The sequence below is a fragment of the Danio rerio genome, chromosome 8, assembly GCF_052040795.2.
Source record: "Danio rerio strain M-AB ecotype USA chromosome 8, GRCz13ab, whole genome shotgun sequence".
NCBI classification, from domain to species: Eukaryota; Metazoa; Chordata; class Actinopteri; order Cypriniformes; family Danionidae; genus Danio; species Danio rerio.
In genome coordinates this window covers 5,493,553-5,511,261 of record NC_141028.1, presented here as the reverse complement: position 1 = coordinate 5,511,261, position 17,709 = coordinate 5,493,553, and the positions used below count along the sequence as shown (strand labels likewise).

The window sequence follows — 17,709 nt, the reverse complement described above, 5'->3', positions numbered from 1 at the left end:
CCACTTGTAGAACCACCCTTCTTTCTACAAAGCCCCTTCTTACTCAAGCACTTAATTCTCTGAGCACTAAGAGTTCCTCTGTATAATTAGCACTTGTCGTGTGTATTGCCTCTTCTTGCTGATTCGCTGAATGCCTCCTTAATTGTACTTCGCTTTGGACAAAAGCATCTGCTGTTTTTTTTTTCTATATCTTAAAGTATTTCTAAATACTTGCACTTAGTTTAGGGCTGCATAATTCTGGCTAAAATGTGAATCACAATTTGTTTTGCTTAAAATCAAGATCACGATTCTTTAGATGTGAAATAAAGGTTAATATGAGTAGGCTATTATTATTGTTGTTAATTCTCAAACATATCGTCACCTTAGAATTATTAGGTTCTCTCTGCATTCTGAATGATTTTGAGATATTGAGCTTCAAAGTTTTTGCAATCCATATAGCAATAGCATATAGCAGTATGTGTGCAACATTTGTTTTGTTTTTTAAAAGTCTTAAAATGTAAACAGTAAGTTGTCATTTAATAAGAATATGTCAACTCAATTTTGACAAAAATGTCAGATAGAACCTTATAATTCTAAAGTGACGATATGGTAAAACAACAATATTAATATTAGACCTATGTGTAGCTCTACTGTTGCTTAAAATGATCAATTTTGTACAGTCATTATGGTGGACTTGAGCAGACTTTTAATATGTCCTGTTTGTTAATTCACAGTAAAATGATGACATCAGAATACAACTATTCATAATTATAAAGTTGAATAATTATGTTTGAGACATGTGCTTGTCATCTCTCATTGACAGCATTATTAGACCACTTGTTTTCACTGGTAAAATCAGACATTTGTCATTATCAGACTCCTTGCATTAGTAGCAATACTGAAACTGTGAAACATTTATTTTCATGCACAACACTATCTGTTCTGATTGGCTAAAGCAGACGTCTTACATCAGCACGTTCTAGACATGCACGCGCTCTTTCCGGCAATCTTCCTTCTGCCATTACCCCCAGATGGGACCATCTCGTTGCAAAGAAACAAGCTCAGGGCTTCCATTGATTTAGCGCTATGGACAGTTTTTGATGTTATGTTATATTGTTGGAGCAATGTGTTAATGAAGTTATTACTTCCTAATGTTATAATAGCATTGAAAAGTTGGAGCAATGTGCTAATAAAGTTCCATATGAGTACACAGTGGATTCACGTTTATTGTTATTATTATTTCAACCCCCCGGTCTGCAGTAAAATTGTCAAGCGTTGACCGGTCCACAGACTAGAAAAAGGTTGAGGACCACTGATTTAAGTGCTGTGTGGCCAGTTTCATTTTCACTTTTGATTGCGGCTCATGGCTGCTGTCACTGTGAGAAAACACACACGCATGCAAGTCATTCTTTCAGCGCGGCTCTCAAGCGATCGCTCCGTGCAACAAACTGAACATTATTTACAACTTTATTACTTGTTATTCACAGCCTTAGCAGGTTCTATTCGCTAAAGTAGCCGTCATTGACGTGCTGAGGTTTGTTAAGTGGTGACGTGTTTGTGACATATGTAATACTGTTTCCGGGTCCAAGCTGCCATTCATTTGAGTGGAGAAATCATTCGTTTATGATCACATTTTATTCCTATCACACATTAAAGTTCATTTTACATAAAGTCATAGTGTACACAACAATCTCTGGGCTTGCTGCATAACAAATACCAAAAATTTAACAATTTATAAAATAATTAATCACTTTCTGGCCATCGGATATTAGGCATGGACATATATACCGCCATCGAGATTTTCGAAAGTATTAAATCGCTTTGTAAACGTTTATTATTACCATTCATGAGTCTCCCCATTCAGTTGAATAGAGCGCTTGGACCCGGAAGCCGCCTCGCGTGACGTCACACTTAACAAGCGGGTAGCTTATGTTCAGCCCATGTGTGATTTCGCGGCCGCAAATACATCATTACATGACACAGAAATGACATTTCAGGGTGAATTATACCTTATGAATAGAGTATGTGACACTTTTATTGCCATTTGAAGGTGTTCATGTTCCTGTGAAGACTTGTGCGACTGCCTTTATTCTTCTGTCCTGACCTTGAAAATACTGTATAATTGGCTGAATCGTAGAAAAGCTGAATTAAGATCGTGTGTAGGATCGAATCGAGATCGAGATCTTTTATCGATTAATCGTGCAGCCCTAACTCAGTTCATACAAAATATTTTTTACCATCACTTTGTTTTGAAACCATTGTTAAACGTTTTGAAAGGAGTTTGTTAGCATGCAGAAATGTGCTGAAAAGTATAGCTTGTAGAGCATAATTGAGAAAAGTGTTTGGGAATTTTGAAAAATGTGTTGATTTTCTGTGAAAGCAGTGGAAACTGATTGACAGTTTGCTCCGCAGAGACTTTAGTTTGGCTGATTGTGTGAACACTTTTAAAAAACGTGGCTTCAGTACCGCCCAGTGCTTTAGAGGATGAATAAAGCTCAAGACAAAAGACTCCATACTTGCCTTCCGTATGCAGAACTTGTTAAGATTGTCATTGTATCGTAGAATCGTGACTTTATTGGGCATCGCAGCACAAATGCATGGGCCATTTTCTATCTAAAGCAAGAGCAGACACAAAATACAGTGTAAGGTACAAGTTTGTTGAATTGCATCTCGCAACAATGAGATGATGCAACAGAGAACACTAAAAATAAACCGAGTGTAAGTTGCAACGCAGTGAAACACAAACAGCCTCACCCTGCCCGAGGCAAACAGATGACAGCCCTTGACGGTCTCAAAGATATACGGCACAATCTCGGGCAGTGTGGGGAGGTGAGACTGGGATAAAGACTGCTTCACCTTCTTAATCTCCACCAGACACAGCGCTCGCTCGTCTCCTGCAACACAACAGTATAATCACTTTATTTATAATGCATCCCTAATGCACAGCGCATCGGCTGTAATATAATACAGTGATGCAATAGCATGATACACAGTCAGAATTATTAGCCCCCGTTTATTTTTTCCCCAATTTCTGTTTAGCGGAGAAAAGATTTTACAACACATTTGTAAACATAGTAGTGTTAATAACTCATTTCTCATAACTGATTTCTTTTATCTTTGCCGTAATGATAGCACATAATATTTGACTAGATATTTTTCAAGACACTTCTATACAGCTTAAAGTGACATTTAAAGGCTTGACTAGGTTAATTAGGGCTGCGCAATATATCAAAACTATTGAAATATTGCAAATGTGCAAATCACAATGTACATATCTCAGTGGTTTGCTACATTTGTTGATTAACTACTAATTAATTATTTTGTTTATATTGTTAAAAATTCTTATTTGTTTTATGCAGCAGTAAAACATGGCTCTTCACTTTCAGAAGCTGATGCTCTCTTTCCCCTTAAATGAAATGAAACGTGCACTCCCTGGCCACTTTATTAGGTACACCTTACTAGTACCAGGTTGGACCCCCTTTTGCCTTCTGCCTTAATCCTTCGTGGAATAGATTAAATAAGATACTGGAAATATTCCTCAGAAATTTTGCTCCATATTGACATGATAGCATCACGCAGTCGCTGCAGATTTGTCGGCTGCACAGCCATGATGCCAATCTCCCGCTTCACCAAATACCAAAGGTGCTCTATTGGATTGACATCTGGTCACTGTGGAGGCCATTTGAGTACAGTGAACTTATTGTCATCTTCAAGAAACCAGTCTGAGATGATTCAAAGTTTATGAAATGGTGTGTTATCTTGCTGGAAGTAGCCATTAGAAGATCAAAGGTCAGCAACAATACTCAGGTGGGCTGTGGTGTTGACATGATGCTCAATTGGTACTAATGGGCCCAAAGTTTGCCAAGAAAATATCCCCCACACCATTACACCACCACCAGCCTGAACCATTGATACAAGGCAGGATGGATCCATGCTTTCATGTTGTTGAGGTCAAATTCTGAGCAGAGCATCTGAATGTGGCAGCATAAATCAAGACTCATCAGACCAGGCAACGTTTCTCCAATCGTCTAGTGTCCAGTTTTGGTGAGCCTGTGTGAATTGTAGCCTCAGTTTCCTGTTCTTAGCTGACAGGAGTCACCCGGTGTGGTCTTCTGCTGCTGTAGCCCATCCGCCTCAAGATTGGACGTGTTGTGTGTTCAGAGATGCCCTTCTGCAGACACCGGTTGTAATGAGTGCTTATTTGAGTCACTGTTGCCTTTCTATCAGCTGGAACCAGTCTGGCCATTCTCCTCTGACCTCTGGCATCAACAAGGCATTTGCGCCCACAGAACTGCTGCTCACTGGATATTTTCTCTTTTTTAGACCATTCTCTGTAACCACTAGACATGGTTGTGCGTGAAAATCCCAGTAGATCAGCAGTTTCTAAAAAACTCAGACCAGCCTATCTGGCACCAACAAGCATGCCACGTTCAAAGTCATTTAAATCCCCTTTCTTCCCCATTCTGATGCTCGGTTTGAACTGCAGCAGATCGTCTTGACCATGTCTACATGCCTAAACGCATTGAGTTGCTGCCATGTGATTGGCTGATAAGAGTTAAACAGCAGTTAGGCAGGTGTACCTAATAAAGTGTCCGGTGAGTGTACATTAGATTAATTGCACCAGAGTTCATTTTAAAGTTAAGTTTTAAACTATATCTGAACTGATCCCTTAAAATAAACATTACCATAGTTTTACCATGTTTTTAGACATGATAAAATCATGTATTTATGTACTATGCACTGTGACAATACCATTAGTTGCTTTAAATATCACATAGTTCAACTGAATCACTGTGAACGCTCCACTAAATTAATGGTGTGATTAAATAAGGGTTTAATTAATTTAGTGCAACTCTGGTGCAATCAGACTGAAGTATGAGTATAACAAGTCCAAGACAACTGGACTACAACTGTGATCACACCCTTAGTCAAATGTCCTCATGTTCAGTGTGTGAAAGCAGCAGTAACTTGTGGTGATTTCTGCTCACCCACGATCATCAGCAGCTTGTCATGATCTTTGATAATGTGGATCTGAAACACGGATCCCAGACCCGGGATATGAGTGAGGGAGTTCTTAATCACATTCAGTGCGTAGAGACCCTCCTCAGAGCCCACCAACACAATCTGAAGACAAAAACAAGATTAAAACCATATGTTACACCAGTGGTTCCCAACCTGGGGGTCACAGCCACCACTAGGGGTCGCCAAAGATTCATGAAGAGGAACATGCACAAATTAAACAGATACTTGTTTGATGACAAAACAAATACATTCATTTATTTTCCTTCAGCCTAGTCTCTTATTTATCAGGGGTCGCCACAGCGGAACGAACCGCCAACTATTCCACCACATGTTTTACGCAGCAGATGCCATTCCATCCGCAACCCAGTACTGGGAAACACCCATACACTCTCAATCACACACACTCAAACTTCGGCTAATTTAGTTTCTTCAATTCACCACATTCCCGGAGGAAACCCACACCAGCACTGGGAGAACATGCCAACAACATGAGGCGACAGTGCTAACCACTATTTTTCATGTAGTTGTTGCTACTTATTATTAATGTGGGGTCATTTAAGATTATGACTGTTAAAATGGCGGTCTCCTGGAAAAAGAACCAATGTTTTACACCACTAAAAAGTGTGAACATTTACAAAAGACAATTTACCCTTCGCTAAGTCACACCAGAAAACCACCACACACAAATAGTGGCTTAGCAACCGTAGCCATGCACAGGAGGCCTGTCAAGCTTTCGCGCGAGGGAAACAAGTCAAAGCGTTGTGCATATGGATTGTGCAGATCTGATACCCGCTATTCTAAAAATGTGGACAGCATAATGGCAGACGTAAAAGCATCATTTTTTAAAAACGCCTTATGCTCTTTTCTTTTTTATTCCAAGAGTTCACACTTAGCTCATGATTTATGCATAGCTTGTTTGGCATGCTGTCCCGGGAGAGAGCCCTGAGCTCCAATTCCCCCCCACCCCCCCACCCCCCCTGGATTGTGAAGCACTTTGGGTGTATGGCCATACACAATAAATGCGCTATATATATAAACAAAAAATACACATTACATTACAACACAATTATTTTTGTCAGTCGTGTTGCTTCTCATTTCTAAGATCACCTTTGCATGCATATTGGGCCATCCTTATTGTCGAACCCAGCTTTTAAGAATTATTTTCCAGGAAAATTACTTTTAACCAGCCACAGTGACTAGCGGGAGTGTCTGTCTTACCCGCCACCGCTGAAATCTACCCCCATTTGGCGGGTTGGCAGGTGTTAATGTCAAGCCCTGCCTGTAATGCATACTGCAATCCTATTTTGTCTGGCTTTCTCAGATAATTTCTCTAATTATATCTCTGCCACCGGCGCATACATATTGTAATAGACATGTCAGGCACGAAAGCTTGACAGGCGTAACTACAGAAACTAGGGAGGGCGGGGCTTAGCGAAGGGTCAATTGTAATTGATTGATGAGGTTTTTCAGTGATGGGCACAGATACCTGGTCGGTCAGCGGCAGGGTGCAGTTGATATCCAGACGGTCGTCACCTTCTAGCTTAAGTAAAGAGTTACCCAATAATTTCTGTAGAGAAGCAAAAACACCATCATAAGCATGTGAAACGTTTACATTTGCAGTGCATTTCAGTTATACTGTACACTTCATCATCAGTACTGTATGTTCCCTCACATCCTACAGTCAGACCAGTGCACTAAAATCAAATCAACAGCAAAATGATAATAACTTTGGAACGTGGACAATAATCATTACTATACTACAAATCTGACCAAAATAATCATGATTATGATTGTGTTTGTTGTTTGCTCACAGCATCTGCCTCAGCTTTCTCTCTGGCTCCGCGACTGCTGGCCACGATGGCTTCCAGCACTGCCACCCAGCGCTGCTTCTCTGAGTATCCTGAGGTCATGAGGTAAAGAGTCTGGCCGGGCCAGCATGTGGACTGAGGAGACGACTCCAGCTTCAGCACGTACGGCACATCTAAAACACCACACTGGCATGTTAGCTTCTATTAATGAGATGCTTTTACTAAACACAAATCTGGGAGAGCTGTTTTAGCTGTCACCTGTTTTAGCGGTGTTGGGGAGCTCAGAGGAACCCACAGCAGAATGAACGGTCACTTCTCCATCAGAGAGACACAGCTCAAACTCATCCAGCGGCTTCACTGACTCTGAGAAAACAGATTATACAAATACATTTATATATTTATTTATTTATATATATATATATATATATATATATATATATATATATATATATATATATATATATATATACACACAATTATGCCGTCAAACTGTTGTATAAACGCAATATTACACTCATAGCAGTGCGATATGGCTGTATATCCTGCACACCTCCCACCAGTGCTGATATACACTGCTACGTGTGTGATATTGCTCATTTATACATATATATTTATATATATATATATATATATATATATATATATATATATATATATATATATATATATAAATAAATATAAATGAGCAATATCACACACGTAGCAGTGCGATAATATATATATATTATATATACAGTCTTTGGACTGTGGGGGAACCGGAGCACCTGGAGGAAACCCACGCGAAGGTAGGGAGAACATGCAAACTCCACACAGAAACGCCAACTGAGCCGAGGTTCGAACCACCAACCCAGCGACCTTCTTGCTGTGAGGCAACAGCACTGCCTCGCCCATAGGTAAAAATGTTTTTGAAAAAAAAAATTTGTCTTGAGCTTTGTAAAAGTGTTTCACACTTTGTAATGTTGTTTTGCACTTCCCGGCCACCGTAGGTTAGGGTTTGATTTACTTTTCTTGTTATGAAATTTTATTTTGTATTTTTTTCCCAACATGCTATAAGAAAACAAAACCAATGCAATGTAAACAAGTGTTCACAGACCGTCTCTTGGTTCTGTCTCGAATGTAATCACTTTATATCCATCCAGCACCACATACTTCCTCTCCCAGCCCTGCCCGCGCTTCCCGTTCCTGCAGGAAAACAAACACATTTCCATATTCACTTGATGTTTTCTTCTCATCTGACATTAGTGTTTGTGATCATGCCAGGTGTGTCTCTCACCTGGGCTGCTTCAGCCATCCTTCAAGCCTCATATGTCCACCCATATCTTTCAGGCCGGAAGTGCTTCCCTTCTCCCGACACAGAGCCTCTGAGAGGTGCAGCGCGTATTCAGTGGGAACGCCGCAGGTGGCAGGGAGGTACGGGGAGCATTTTGGGTGACACAACGCGTGACATTCTTCAGGAGGAGAGAGAAGATCAACACGCAAACATGATCAACTTATTTCAGCTCCTACAATACAGCTGTGGAGAAAAAATATTTGGCATTTCCTCATCAGCAGATGGCACTCTAGGCTAGTTTTCAACATTAGATTGTGATTTAGGCTAGTTTCTAACAGCAGGGGGCAATGTAGGCTAACAGCAGATGGAGCTCTAGGCTAGTTTATAACAGCAGATGGAGCTCTATGCTAGTTTATAACAGCAGATGGAGCTCTAGGCTGGTTTTTGAACAGCAGACAGTTCTCTAGGCTAGTTTTTAACAGCAGATGGCGCTCTATACTAACAGCAGATGGAGCTCTAGGCTAGTTTTTAACAGCAGATGGAGCTCTATACTAACAGCAGATGGAGCTCTAGGCTAGTTTATAACAGCAGGTGGCAATCCAAGCTAGTTTTTAGCAGCATATAGCAATCTAGGCTAGTTTTTAACAGCAGATGGAGCTCTAGGCTAGTTTATAACAGCAGGTGGCAATCCAAGCTAGTTTTTAGCAGCATATAGCAATCTAGGCTAGTTTTTAACAGCAGATGGAGCTCTAGGCTAGATTATAACAGCAGGTGGCAATCTAAGCTAGTTTTTAGCAGCAGACAGCACTCTAGGCTAGTTTTTTTAAACAACAAACTGATCTGGGCTAATTTTTTAACAGCAGGTGGCACTCTAGGCTAGTTGTTAACAGTAGATGGCAATCTAAGCTAGTTTTTTTTACAGCTGATAGCACTCTAGGCTATTTTGTAACAGCAGAGGGAGCTCTAGGCTAGTTTTTAACAGCAGATGGAGCTCTAGGCTAGTTTTTACCAGCAGATGGCGCTCTAGGCTAGTTTTAACAGCAGATGGCGCTCTAGGTTAGTTTTTAACAGCAAATGGAGCTCTATACTAACAGCAGATGGAGCTCTAGGCTAGTTTATAACAGCAGGTGGCAATCCAAGCTAGTTTTTAGCAGCATATAGCAATCTAGGCTAGTTTTTAACAGCAGATGGAGCTCTAGGCTAGTTTATAACAGCAGGTGGCAATCTAAGCTAGTCTTTAGCAGCAGACAGCACTCTAGGCTAGTTTTTTAAACAACAAACTGTGATCTGGGCTCATTTTTTAACAGCAGGTGGCACTCTAGGCTAGTTGTTAACAGTAGATGGCAATCTAAGCTAGTTTTTTTAACAGCTGATAGCACTCTAGGCTATTTTGTAACAGCAGAGGGAGCTCTAGGCTTGTATTTAAAAGCAGGTGGAGCACTAGGCTAGTTTTTAATAGCCGATGGCACTCTAGGCTAGTTGTTAACAGTAGGTGGCAATCTAGACTGTTTTTTTAACAACAGACTGATCTGGGCTATTTTTTTTTAACAGTGTGTGATGTTCTAAGCTAGTTTATAACAGCAGGTGGAGCTCTAGGATAGTTTCTAACAGCAGATAGCAATCTAAGCTATTTTTTCTAACAGCAGGTGGTGCTGTAGGCTAGTTTTTAACAGTAGATGGTGATTTAAGCTAGTTTTTACCAGCAGACAAAGCTTTTAACAACAGATCTAGGCTAGTTTTTGCCGCTCTAGGCTCGTTTTTTTAATAGTATATAGCGATCTAGGTTAGTTTTTAACAGCATATGGTGCTCTAGGCTAGTTTTTTTAATCGCATATGGCGCGCTAGGCTAGTTTTTTTTAATAGCATATGGCGCGCTTGACTAGTTTTTAACAGCAGATGGTGATCTAGGCTAGTTTTTAACAAAGATTGTGCTCTAGGCTATTTTTAAACAGCAGATGGCACTCTAGGCTATTTTTTAACACAGATGGGGCTCTAGGCTAGTTTTAAACAGCAGGTGGCACTCTAGACTAGTTTTTAACACAGATGGTGCTCTAGGCTAGATTTAAACAGCAGGTGGAGCTCTTGGCTAGTTTTTAACAGCAGATGGCGCTCTAGGCTAGTTTTTAACAGCAGATGGCGCTCTAGGCTAGTTTTTAACACAGATGGTGCTCTAGGTTAGATTTAAACAGCAGGTGGAGCTCTAGGCTAATTTTTAATCGCAGATAGTGCTCTAGGTTAGTTTTTAACAGCAGATGGCGCTCTAGGTTGTTTTTTAACAGCATGAAAAAAGTGACATCCCCTACTTTCAAAGTATACTGACAGCATATGTTTACGTGATCCATACCAATGCATGTTGCAGCCTGACGTCCAAAATGGACTGTGTCCAGACACACAGTACAGCGAGCCGCTCTCATATTGAGCCCCTGCGTGAAGCGGTGAGGAGTGTTGTGATGAATCCGGTCCTTCACACGTCTGGTGTACTCTACACAATCAAACACACACACACACACACACACACACACACACACACACACACACACACACACACACACACAATCAGTCTTGTGCATTGTATAGTGTTTATACTTAAATAATGCAAACAGGCCAAAGCAAGCTGAAAATGTCCTCTCCTGAGAACATTTCTCTGCATCACTGTACACTCCAAGCTCTCGTATTGGCTTGGGTACAAGCATGCAAGGGTTTCAGAGTTCCTGCATTGGGCATGGCATACAGCAGGAGTATAGCCATATATTCGAGATAAGCTCAGTGTCCGGATGGATCTGCATGCAGGAGCTTTGGAGATTCACAATCATTCAGTGCTGTCCTGAGTGAAAGTCTGCAGCCATCAAACCAAGATGACCTGATAACACACTATTGAGTGAAGGACGTCCACTAGCTAAAGGGACATGTTTAGATTAGGCCAGAGAGCTTATCTCTGCAGGGATAAAAAGATCATATCAAAAAAAAGAAGAGAATAAATACAAGTAAAGGAGAGACGCCTGGATCATTCTCAGGAAACACCTGCATTTGTGTCCCGATGACTGAATACAGTCTTCCAAACTTCAAATACACATATTGTCATTCAGCTTGTCTTTTATATTGTCAATTAGCTTTAGATTTCATAACAATAATCTGTGTTTTTTTGTACGTTATAACATTGGAATTACGTTTTCTAAAAATTAACATTAGCATGTCTGAAAATACTACATTATTTGTTATTTTATGCAGCAAAACATGCTCATGACAACATTTTATATTTTAAATTTGGAAGAATTATGTTTAGTAGTTTACAAAATGAAACAAAAATTATGTTTTTCTTACATACAAATACACCATAAATCCAAAGCAACTGTAAAGGGGTATTTTTTCTATAGCTGTTTTATGTTATACACATACAGTGCATCAAGAAAGTATTGATAGCGCTTCACTTTTTCCACAATTTGTGTATGTTACAGCCTTATTTCAAAATTGATTGAATTCATTTCCTCAACATTCAAATACACACAATATCCCATAATGACAATGTGGAAAAAAGAGTTTTTAAAATTGTTGTAAATTTATTAAAAATAAAAAAAGCTGAAAAATCAGATGTACATCAGTATTCACAGCCTTTACAGTGAAGCTGTAAATAGAGCTCAGGTTCATTCTGTTTCCACTGATCATTCTTGAGATGTTTCAGCAGCTTCATTGGAGTTCACCTGTGGTCAATTCAGTTGATTGGACATGATTTGAAAAGGCATTCACCTGTCTATATAAGCTCCCAGGGTTGACACTGCATGTCAAAACACAAACCAAGCATGAAGACAAAGAAATTGTCTGTAGACCTCCGAGACAGGATTGTTGAGGGAAGGTTACAGAAAAAAATTCTGCTGCTCTGAAAGTTCCAATGAGCACAGTGGCCTCCATCATCCAAAAGTGGAAGATGTTTGTAACCACCAGGACTCCTAGAACTTCCTAGAGCTGGTCGGCCATCTAAGCTAAGTGATCGGGAGAGAAGGGCCTTAGTCAAGGCGCTGATCAATAACCCGATGATCAGACTGGCCAGACGGAAACCACACTCCACCTGCAATTTGCCAAAAAGCATCTGAAGGACTCTCAGACCATAAGAAACTAAATTCTCTGGTCTGATGAGACTCAAATTGAACTCTTTGGAGTGAATGCCAGACGTTACGTTTAGAGAAAACCAGGCAGCGCTTATCACCAGGCTAATAGCATCCCTACAGTGAAGCATGGTGGTGGCAGCATCATGCTGTGGGGATGTTTTTCAGCAGCAGGAACTGGAAGACTAGTCAGGATAGAGGGAAAGATGAATGCAGCGATGAACAGAGACATCCTGAATGAACACCTGCTTCAGAGTGCTCTTGACCTCAGACTGGGGCGACGGTTCATCTTCCAGCAGGACAATGACCCAAAGCACAATGCCAAAATATCAATGAAGTTATTTCACAACAACTCGGTGAATGTCCTTGAGTGGCCTAGCCAGAGCCCAGACCTAAATACTATTGAACATCTCTGGAGAGATCTGAAAATGGCTGTACACTGTCGCTTCCCATCCAACCTGATAGAGCTTGAGAGGTACTGCAAAGAGGAATGGGCAAAAATTCCCAGAGACAGGTGTGCCAAGCTTGTGGCATCATATTCAAAAAGACTTGAGGCTGTAATCGCTGGCAAAGGTGCATCAACATAGTATTGAGCAAAGGCTGTGAATACTGATGTACATCTGATTTTTCAGCTTTTTTATTTTAAATAAATTTGCTACAATTTCAAAAAGTCTTTTTGGTCACATTGTCATTATGGGCTATTGTGTGTGGAATGTTATATAAATGAATTTAATCCAATTTGCAAAAAGGCTCTAACCAAAAAAAAAAAAACATGTAGAAAAAGTGAAGCACTCTCAATACTTTCCAGATGCACTGTAAGTCATATTTAAGATTGTTTTGTTTCATTTTTATGTTTGTTTTTACCAAAATGTCAACAGCTCTTTTATTCCCAGGGGGAAAAACATGCTGTGTTCAGTGCTTATTTTCCCCACTGTGTGTGGGGGGAACCACTGTTGCCCAATGACTTTCGCCAAATAAACCTAATTAAGCTGTTGAATGTCACTTTAAGCTAAATACTAGAATCTTGCAAAATAAGTAGTAAAATATTAAGTACTGTCATCATGGCAAAAATAAAATAATTTAGTTATTAGAAATGAGTTGGAAAAAAAATGTGTTGTAAAAATCCTGTGGTAAACAGCTTTTAAGAAATATTTGAGCCAATAATTTTGTCTAATGTTTACAAAGTGTTTATTTTGGACTTATTTCTTCTTACTTTTAAAGTTCATTATGCTGACACATTTCCCTTTTTTAAATCATATGAGAGGAAATGTTTTATACGTCAGCAGTCAAGCTTCAGCAGTAACTGTTTGAAATTAAACTATAAATAAATAAACAAACAAACAATTATAAATATAAATAAAATAAAACTCCTTATAGTTGAGACACAAATGGCAGAGTTTCAGGAGAGTGGGCCGCCTGAACCTGTTATGTAAGAACTTACTTTCAGAAGTGACTCTCCTTATTTCTGTGAAACGACAACAAAGAGGACAGTGAGAACGAACAGATAAGAGCCAAAACATCTGCTGCAAATACGTACGGTCAGTCTGGAGTCCTTCAGACAGTCTCATCACTTTCAAACACTAATAAAGAAGTTTTCCCCTAAATAATTTAAAGGCACAATATGTAATTTTCACCACCAGAGGGCGTCTATTTGCAACAAACAAAGGCATATTTTGATGAGTGCGGAATCATGGTCTTCATTATCCTACAGGACTCATGTTGATGATTAAAGTATTCAACACTTACTATCATGCTAGTATGAAGCACAGTAAGGCTGAAAGCTGTGGAAGCATCACAAAAACAGCATTAAACCACAGCCCAGCGCTTTCTGTACTTCAGCTCGAGAAGAAGCAGCTCTGTTTTATCAGACTAAAAACATTTCAGACTTCTGTTATAATGCCGCTTTGTACAGTCCAAATAAACACACAACATATTAAAGCATCGCTGCTGTTTTACTGTTTTCTAGTGACCTTATTCTTGACGTACGGGCGATAGCATCTATTGAAATATTTTCGGCTTCCGGTCTCATTCACTTCCATTGATATTTAGATGTTAAAAACAGCTCGTTCTCCTGCTTGATGGTGCAAACTGACATTTTTTTATTATATTGTTCTGCTTAGTCATGAGCACACATGTTTGTAGAGCGAGTAGTTTGACCGCTTTCTGATATTTATTGCTAGTCATTTCTCCCGTAGGCCACTGAATTGGAAGTTCAAAAACAATCGTAAAAACATCATTAGCATGAACACACAGCACGCACTCCCATCTCACTAGTTAAAACCGCAAGTACATATGTTACAGTTCTAGTGGCTTTTCGACATTTAAATAAGACAAAATCTTACATATTGTGCCTTTAATATTTATTCTTCAAAGCATAAGAGGAAACGGTAGTAAGAACACAATAGTCAATTTAGGCCCTGTTTACATGAATGCGTTTTAGTTTTAATACGGCGTTTTAGAATGAAAACGATCTACGTCAACACTAGCGTTTCCCCAAGCATTTCTGAACAACTCTCCGATCACATTATACCACTCAAAACGCACATCACGTGACCATACATACACTCTGTTATGCGCACGTCTGAGCTCCAGGCAGTCAGTGGGTGCTTTGAGCAGAACTCCCCGGGTAAAAGATGTGCACGTCGGATAGTTCATCAAACGTGATATTTAATTTGTTTTGTCAAGGTGGCAGTTATGCTATAGACTCCGTTTTGTTATTAATATGTATACAGTGAGGATGACGGTCATAATAATATGCAGCTACACTATACCTGTCAACATTGGGATGAAAATAAGGGATATGCACACCATAATAAGGGACCCCCCTAACAAAAAAAAATCCCAAATTACTAAATATGTTAATTTGGAGCTGTTTAATTGTAAATAAACAGTTAAATGGTCAAAAATATGTTTTATTATTATTATTATAAAAGAAAAAATGAATAGTATACATTAGCAGCAAATAAATTTGCAAAACCGTTCAGCTTTTTAAAATTAACAGCTGTTATTAAGAAATAGAATTAAGCAATCAAATCTCATTAGCCGTTTTTTTCAATGTTTAACTTACACATTCTGATTAAAGAGCAACGATCGAATCTCTTCTTTATTTGGATTTTTCGTTTGATTACATTAAACAACAGAGGTGTCGCTTTAAAAACGCACACATCTAACATTAAAATGAAAGCATTCGACTGCTTTCCTGACTTTTTATGCTCATTTAGGACAAAATTAATTGTGATTGAAATAAAATCCACTAAGATCAATATCTTTAGATATTATTATCATTAATTATGTGTATATGTCTGTTCAAACACGCACCCAAAAGCCAGACTTTTGCTCCGATTTAAATTGCGTGTACAGAATCTGTTTGGGAAACAGCGTCTCATTAGCACTATGGAGCGCGTCAGCTAACAGTCACGCACCGCTATATGACTGTTTTGAGGATAATTGACGTTTCGCAGACGAGCAAACAATTTACCTGAGGTGTCCTCTGGAGTTTGTTTTTCATATCAAACATGCGAAGTCTGAACTTTGTGTAGGCTACTTAATATTGAGGAAAAAGCTCCAATAAGCCATGACTCCGTTTTCAGATGTCTCAGTTTTTCCCCTATCCACATTTTGACAGAGCAGCAGCATTTTAAAATGAAAACAGCCTCTTCAGCGTTGTTAAAAAGCTTTGTTTTCGGCTTTTAAAAACTCAGGTGTAGTGTGGATTCATTGTGTAACCTTAGCAAAACGTATGCGCTTTAAAACTAAAACGTATTAGTGTAAACAGGGCCTTGGTTTTGTTGTGAATATTGAAAAGGTCTGTGTGTTTCCGCTCTGACCTTCAGGATTGGCGTTGTCTTTGCGTCCGCGGCTGGAGTTTGAGGACATCAGGCCGCCGCCGGACTGGTGCTCTGGAGACTTGTTGGACTTGGTGGACATCATGAGCTGCTGACGGGCCAAACCTGGAGTGGCTGGAGAAGAGCTGTGCTCCAGAGCTTTATTAAACTGAACTGCAGAGCAGAGAACATACAGTCAGACCCACAGCCCAGATGCTCAGATATTGATCTAAAGTGGCCCTATTATGCAGAAATCACTTTTATAAGGAGTTTAAACACAGTCATGTGGCAACAGACTGTGACTATAACCAGCTAGCAATAGTAAAAATTGATTTATTAAATTTATTATAATCACACTTGATAAAAACAGTCTGCAGGAACACTTTGATTGATATTCTCCCTTTGGACGTGTCATCAGAGAGGAAAAGCCCCGCCCACTAGTGACCATCTCTCCCTCATTAGCATAGGACATGAGTCTTGGTTTTGAATCTGCCACTATGCTGACACAGAGGCATCTGTAGCTCCTCCCTCTTTTAAAAACAGCACAATCTTATTAAAATTTAAAGCGACAGTCAACAAAATGGCACAATTAGGATCAAAGCCTAAAAGGGTCAGTTACAGAGAGTTCTAAAACATTATTTGTGTGTATGATGTGTATTTTGAGCTGACACATACACATCTAGGGACATCAGATACTTATTTTACATATTTTTTAAAAAAGGGGCATAACAGGTCCCCTTTATAGAGTACAAACATTTTTTTCAGTGGATTAACTTGCATGAATTAACTGCTCAACATTAGACTAAAGCCGCCTTTCTACTGCACTTGACATTCCTACATGACTGTCGGAATACATCCCCTTGAGGCAGTCGCACAAAACTTTCAGTTTTGTCGTGCACCATAGAAGAGAAGATGATTCTCCTGGTGCCTGAAATAAAGAGATGCAAAAGCAAGAGCAATTATTCTCTGTGCGTTTACCATGGTTAAATGAATGAATACTACAAACTCATAGATCACTAAAAATTTTGAGGGAATGTGGAGACAACATTAAAAAAAAAACATATTTTTATTAATTATTTAGAAATATAAATTTTTTGAAATATAGACTTTTTTTGCTAAAAAAATAGAAAAACAACTATTTCTCATGTAGTAAGCACAGACCTGCTTGAACAACACTGGAATACATCACATCCAGTTGCCAGTCGCATACGGTCTAGTCGCAGGAGTTCAAATATTTTAACTTATCCGCAGCTCAAATCGAATCCGAATTTTTGTATACGGAGATGATCGGAACTCCACAAAGCTCCAGGACTTCCGGTCTGTTGCTTGTCGTGTGCAGTGTAAAGGCGACTTAAAAATATACAGTGCATCAGGAAAGTATTGATTTGACATTTTTTATGTTACAGCCTTATTTTAAAACAGATTAAATTAATTATTTAATCATTATTCCACACACAATAGCCCATAATGACAATGTGACCAAAAAGACTTTTTGAAATTGTTACAAATTTATTTAAAATAAAAAAGCTGAAAAATCAGATGTACATCAGTATTCACGGCCTTTGCTCAATACGTTGTTGATGCACCTTTGGCAGCGATTACAGCCTCAAGTCTTTTTGAAAATGATGCCACAAGCTTGGCTCATCTGTCTTTGGGAATTTTTGCCCATTCCTCTTTGCAGTACCTCTCAAGCTCTATCAGGTTGG

The 17,709-nt window shown here is 39.3% G+C and overlaps 1 protein-coding gene and 1 long non-coding RNA gene across 12 annotated transcripts in view; one reads left to right on the top strand and one right to left on the bottom strand.

The window, feature by feature from the left end:
• Nucleotides 1–17,709, bottom strand: part of citb (citron rho-interacting serine/threonine kinase b) — a 130,321-nt gene that overhangs the window by 11,052 nt on the left and 101,560 nt on the right. For 6 of the 11 annotated variants that reach the window (XM_087264083.1, XM_087264079.1, XM_087264082.1 and 3 more), the window contains exons 23-32: nt 16,007–16,177; nt 10,424–10,561; nt 8,083–8,257; nt 7,903–7,991; nt 7,068–7,172; nt 6,813–6,982; nt 6,488–6,568; nt 4,968–5,103; nt 2,734–2,873; nt 2,500–2,592 (exon numbers count right to left, since the gene is read on the bottom strand). In XM_087264083.1, coding sequence (XP_087120209.1) covers nt 2,500–2,592; nt 2,734–2,873; nt 4,968–5,103; nt 6,488–6,568; nt 6,813–6,982; nt 7,068–7,172; nt 7,903–7,991; nt 8,083–8,257; nt 10,424–10,561; nt 16,007–16,177 — 1,298 coding nt within the window. Of the gene's footprint in view, nt 1–2,499; nt 2,593–2,733; nt 2,874–4,967; nt 5,104–6,487; nt 6,569–6,812; nt 6,983–7,067; nt 7,173–7,902; nt 7,992–8,082; nt 8,258–10,423; nt 10,562–13,620; nt 13,645–16,006; nt 16,178–17,709 lie in introns of all 11 variants that reach the window. The other 5 variants (XM_087264075.1, XM_087264076.1, XM_087264080.1 and 2 more) reach the window with 1 other exon arrangement.
• LOC147842528 (uncharacterized) lies at nt 6,859–16,383 on the top strand. Its single transcript, XR_015497511.1, has 2 exons — nt 6,859–6,971; nt 16,013–16,383. It is a non-coding gene; the product is annotated as an uncharacterized LOC147842528 (long non-coding RNA).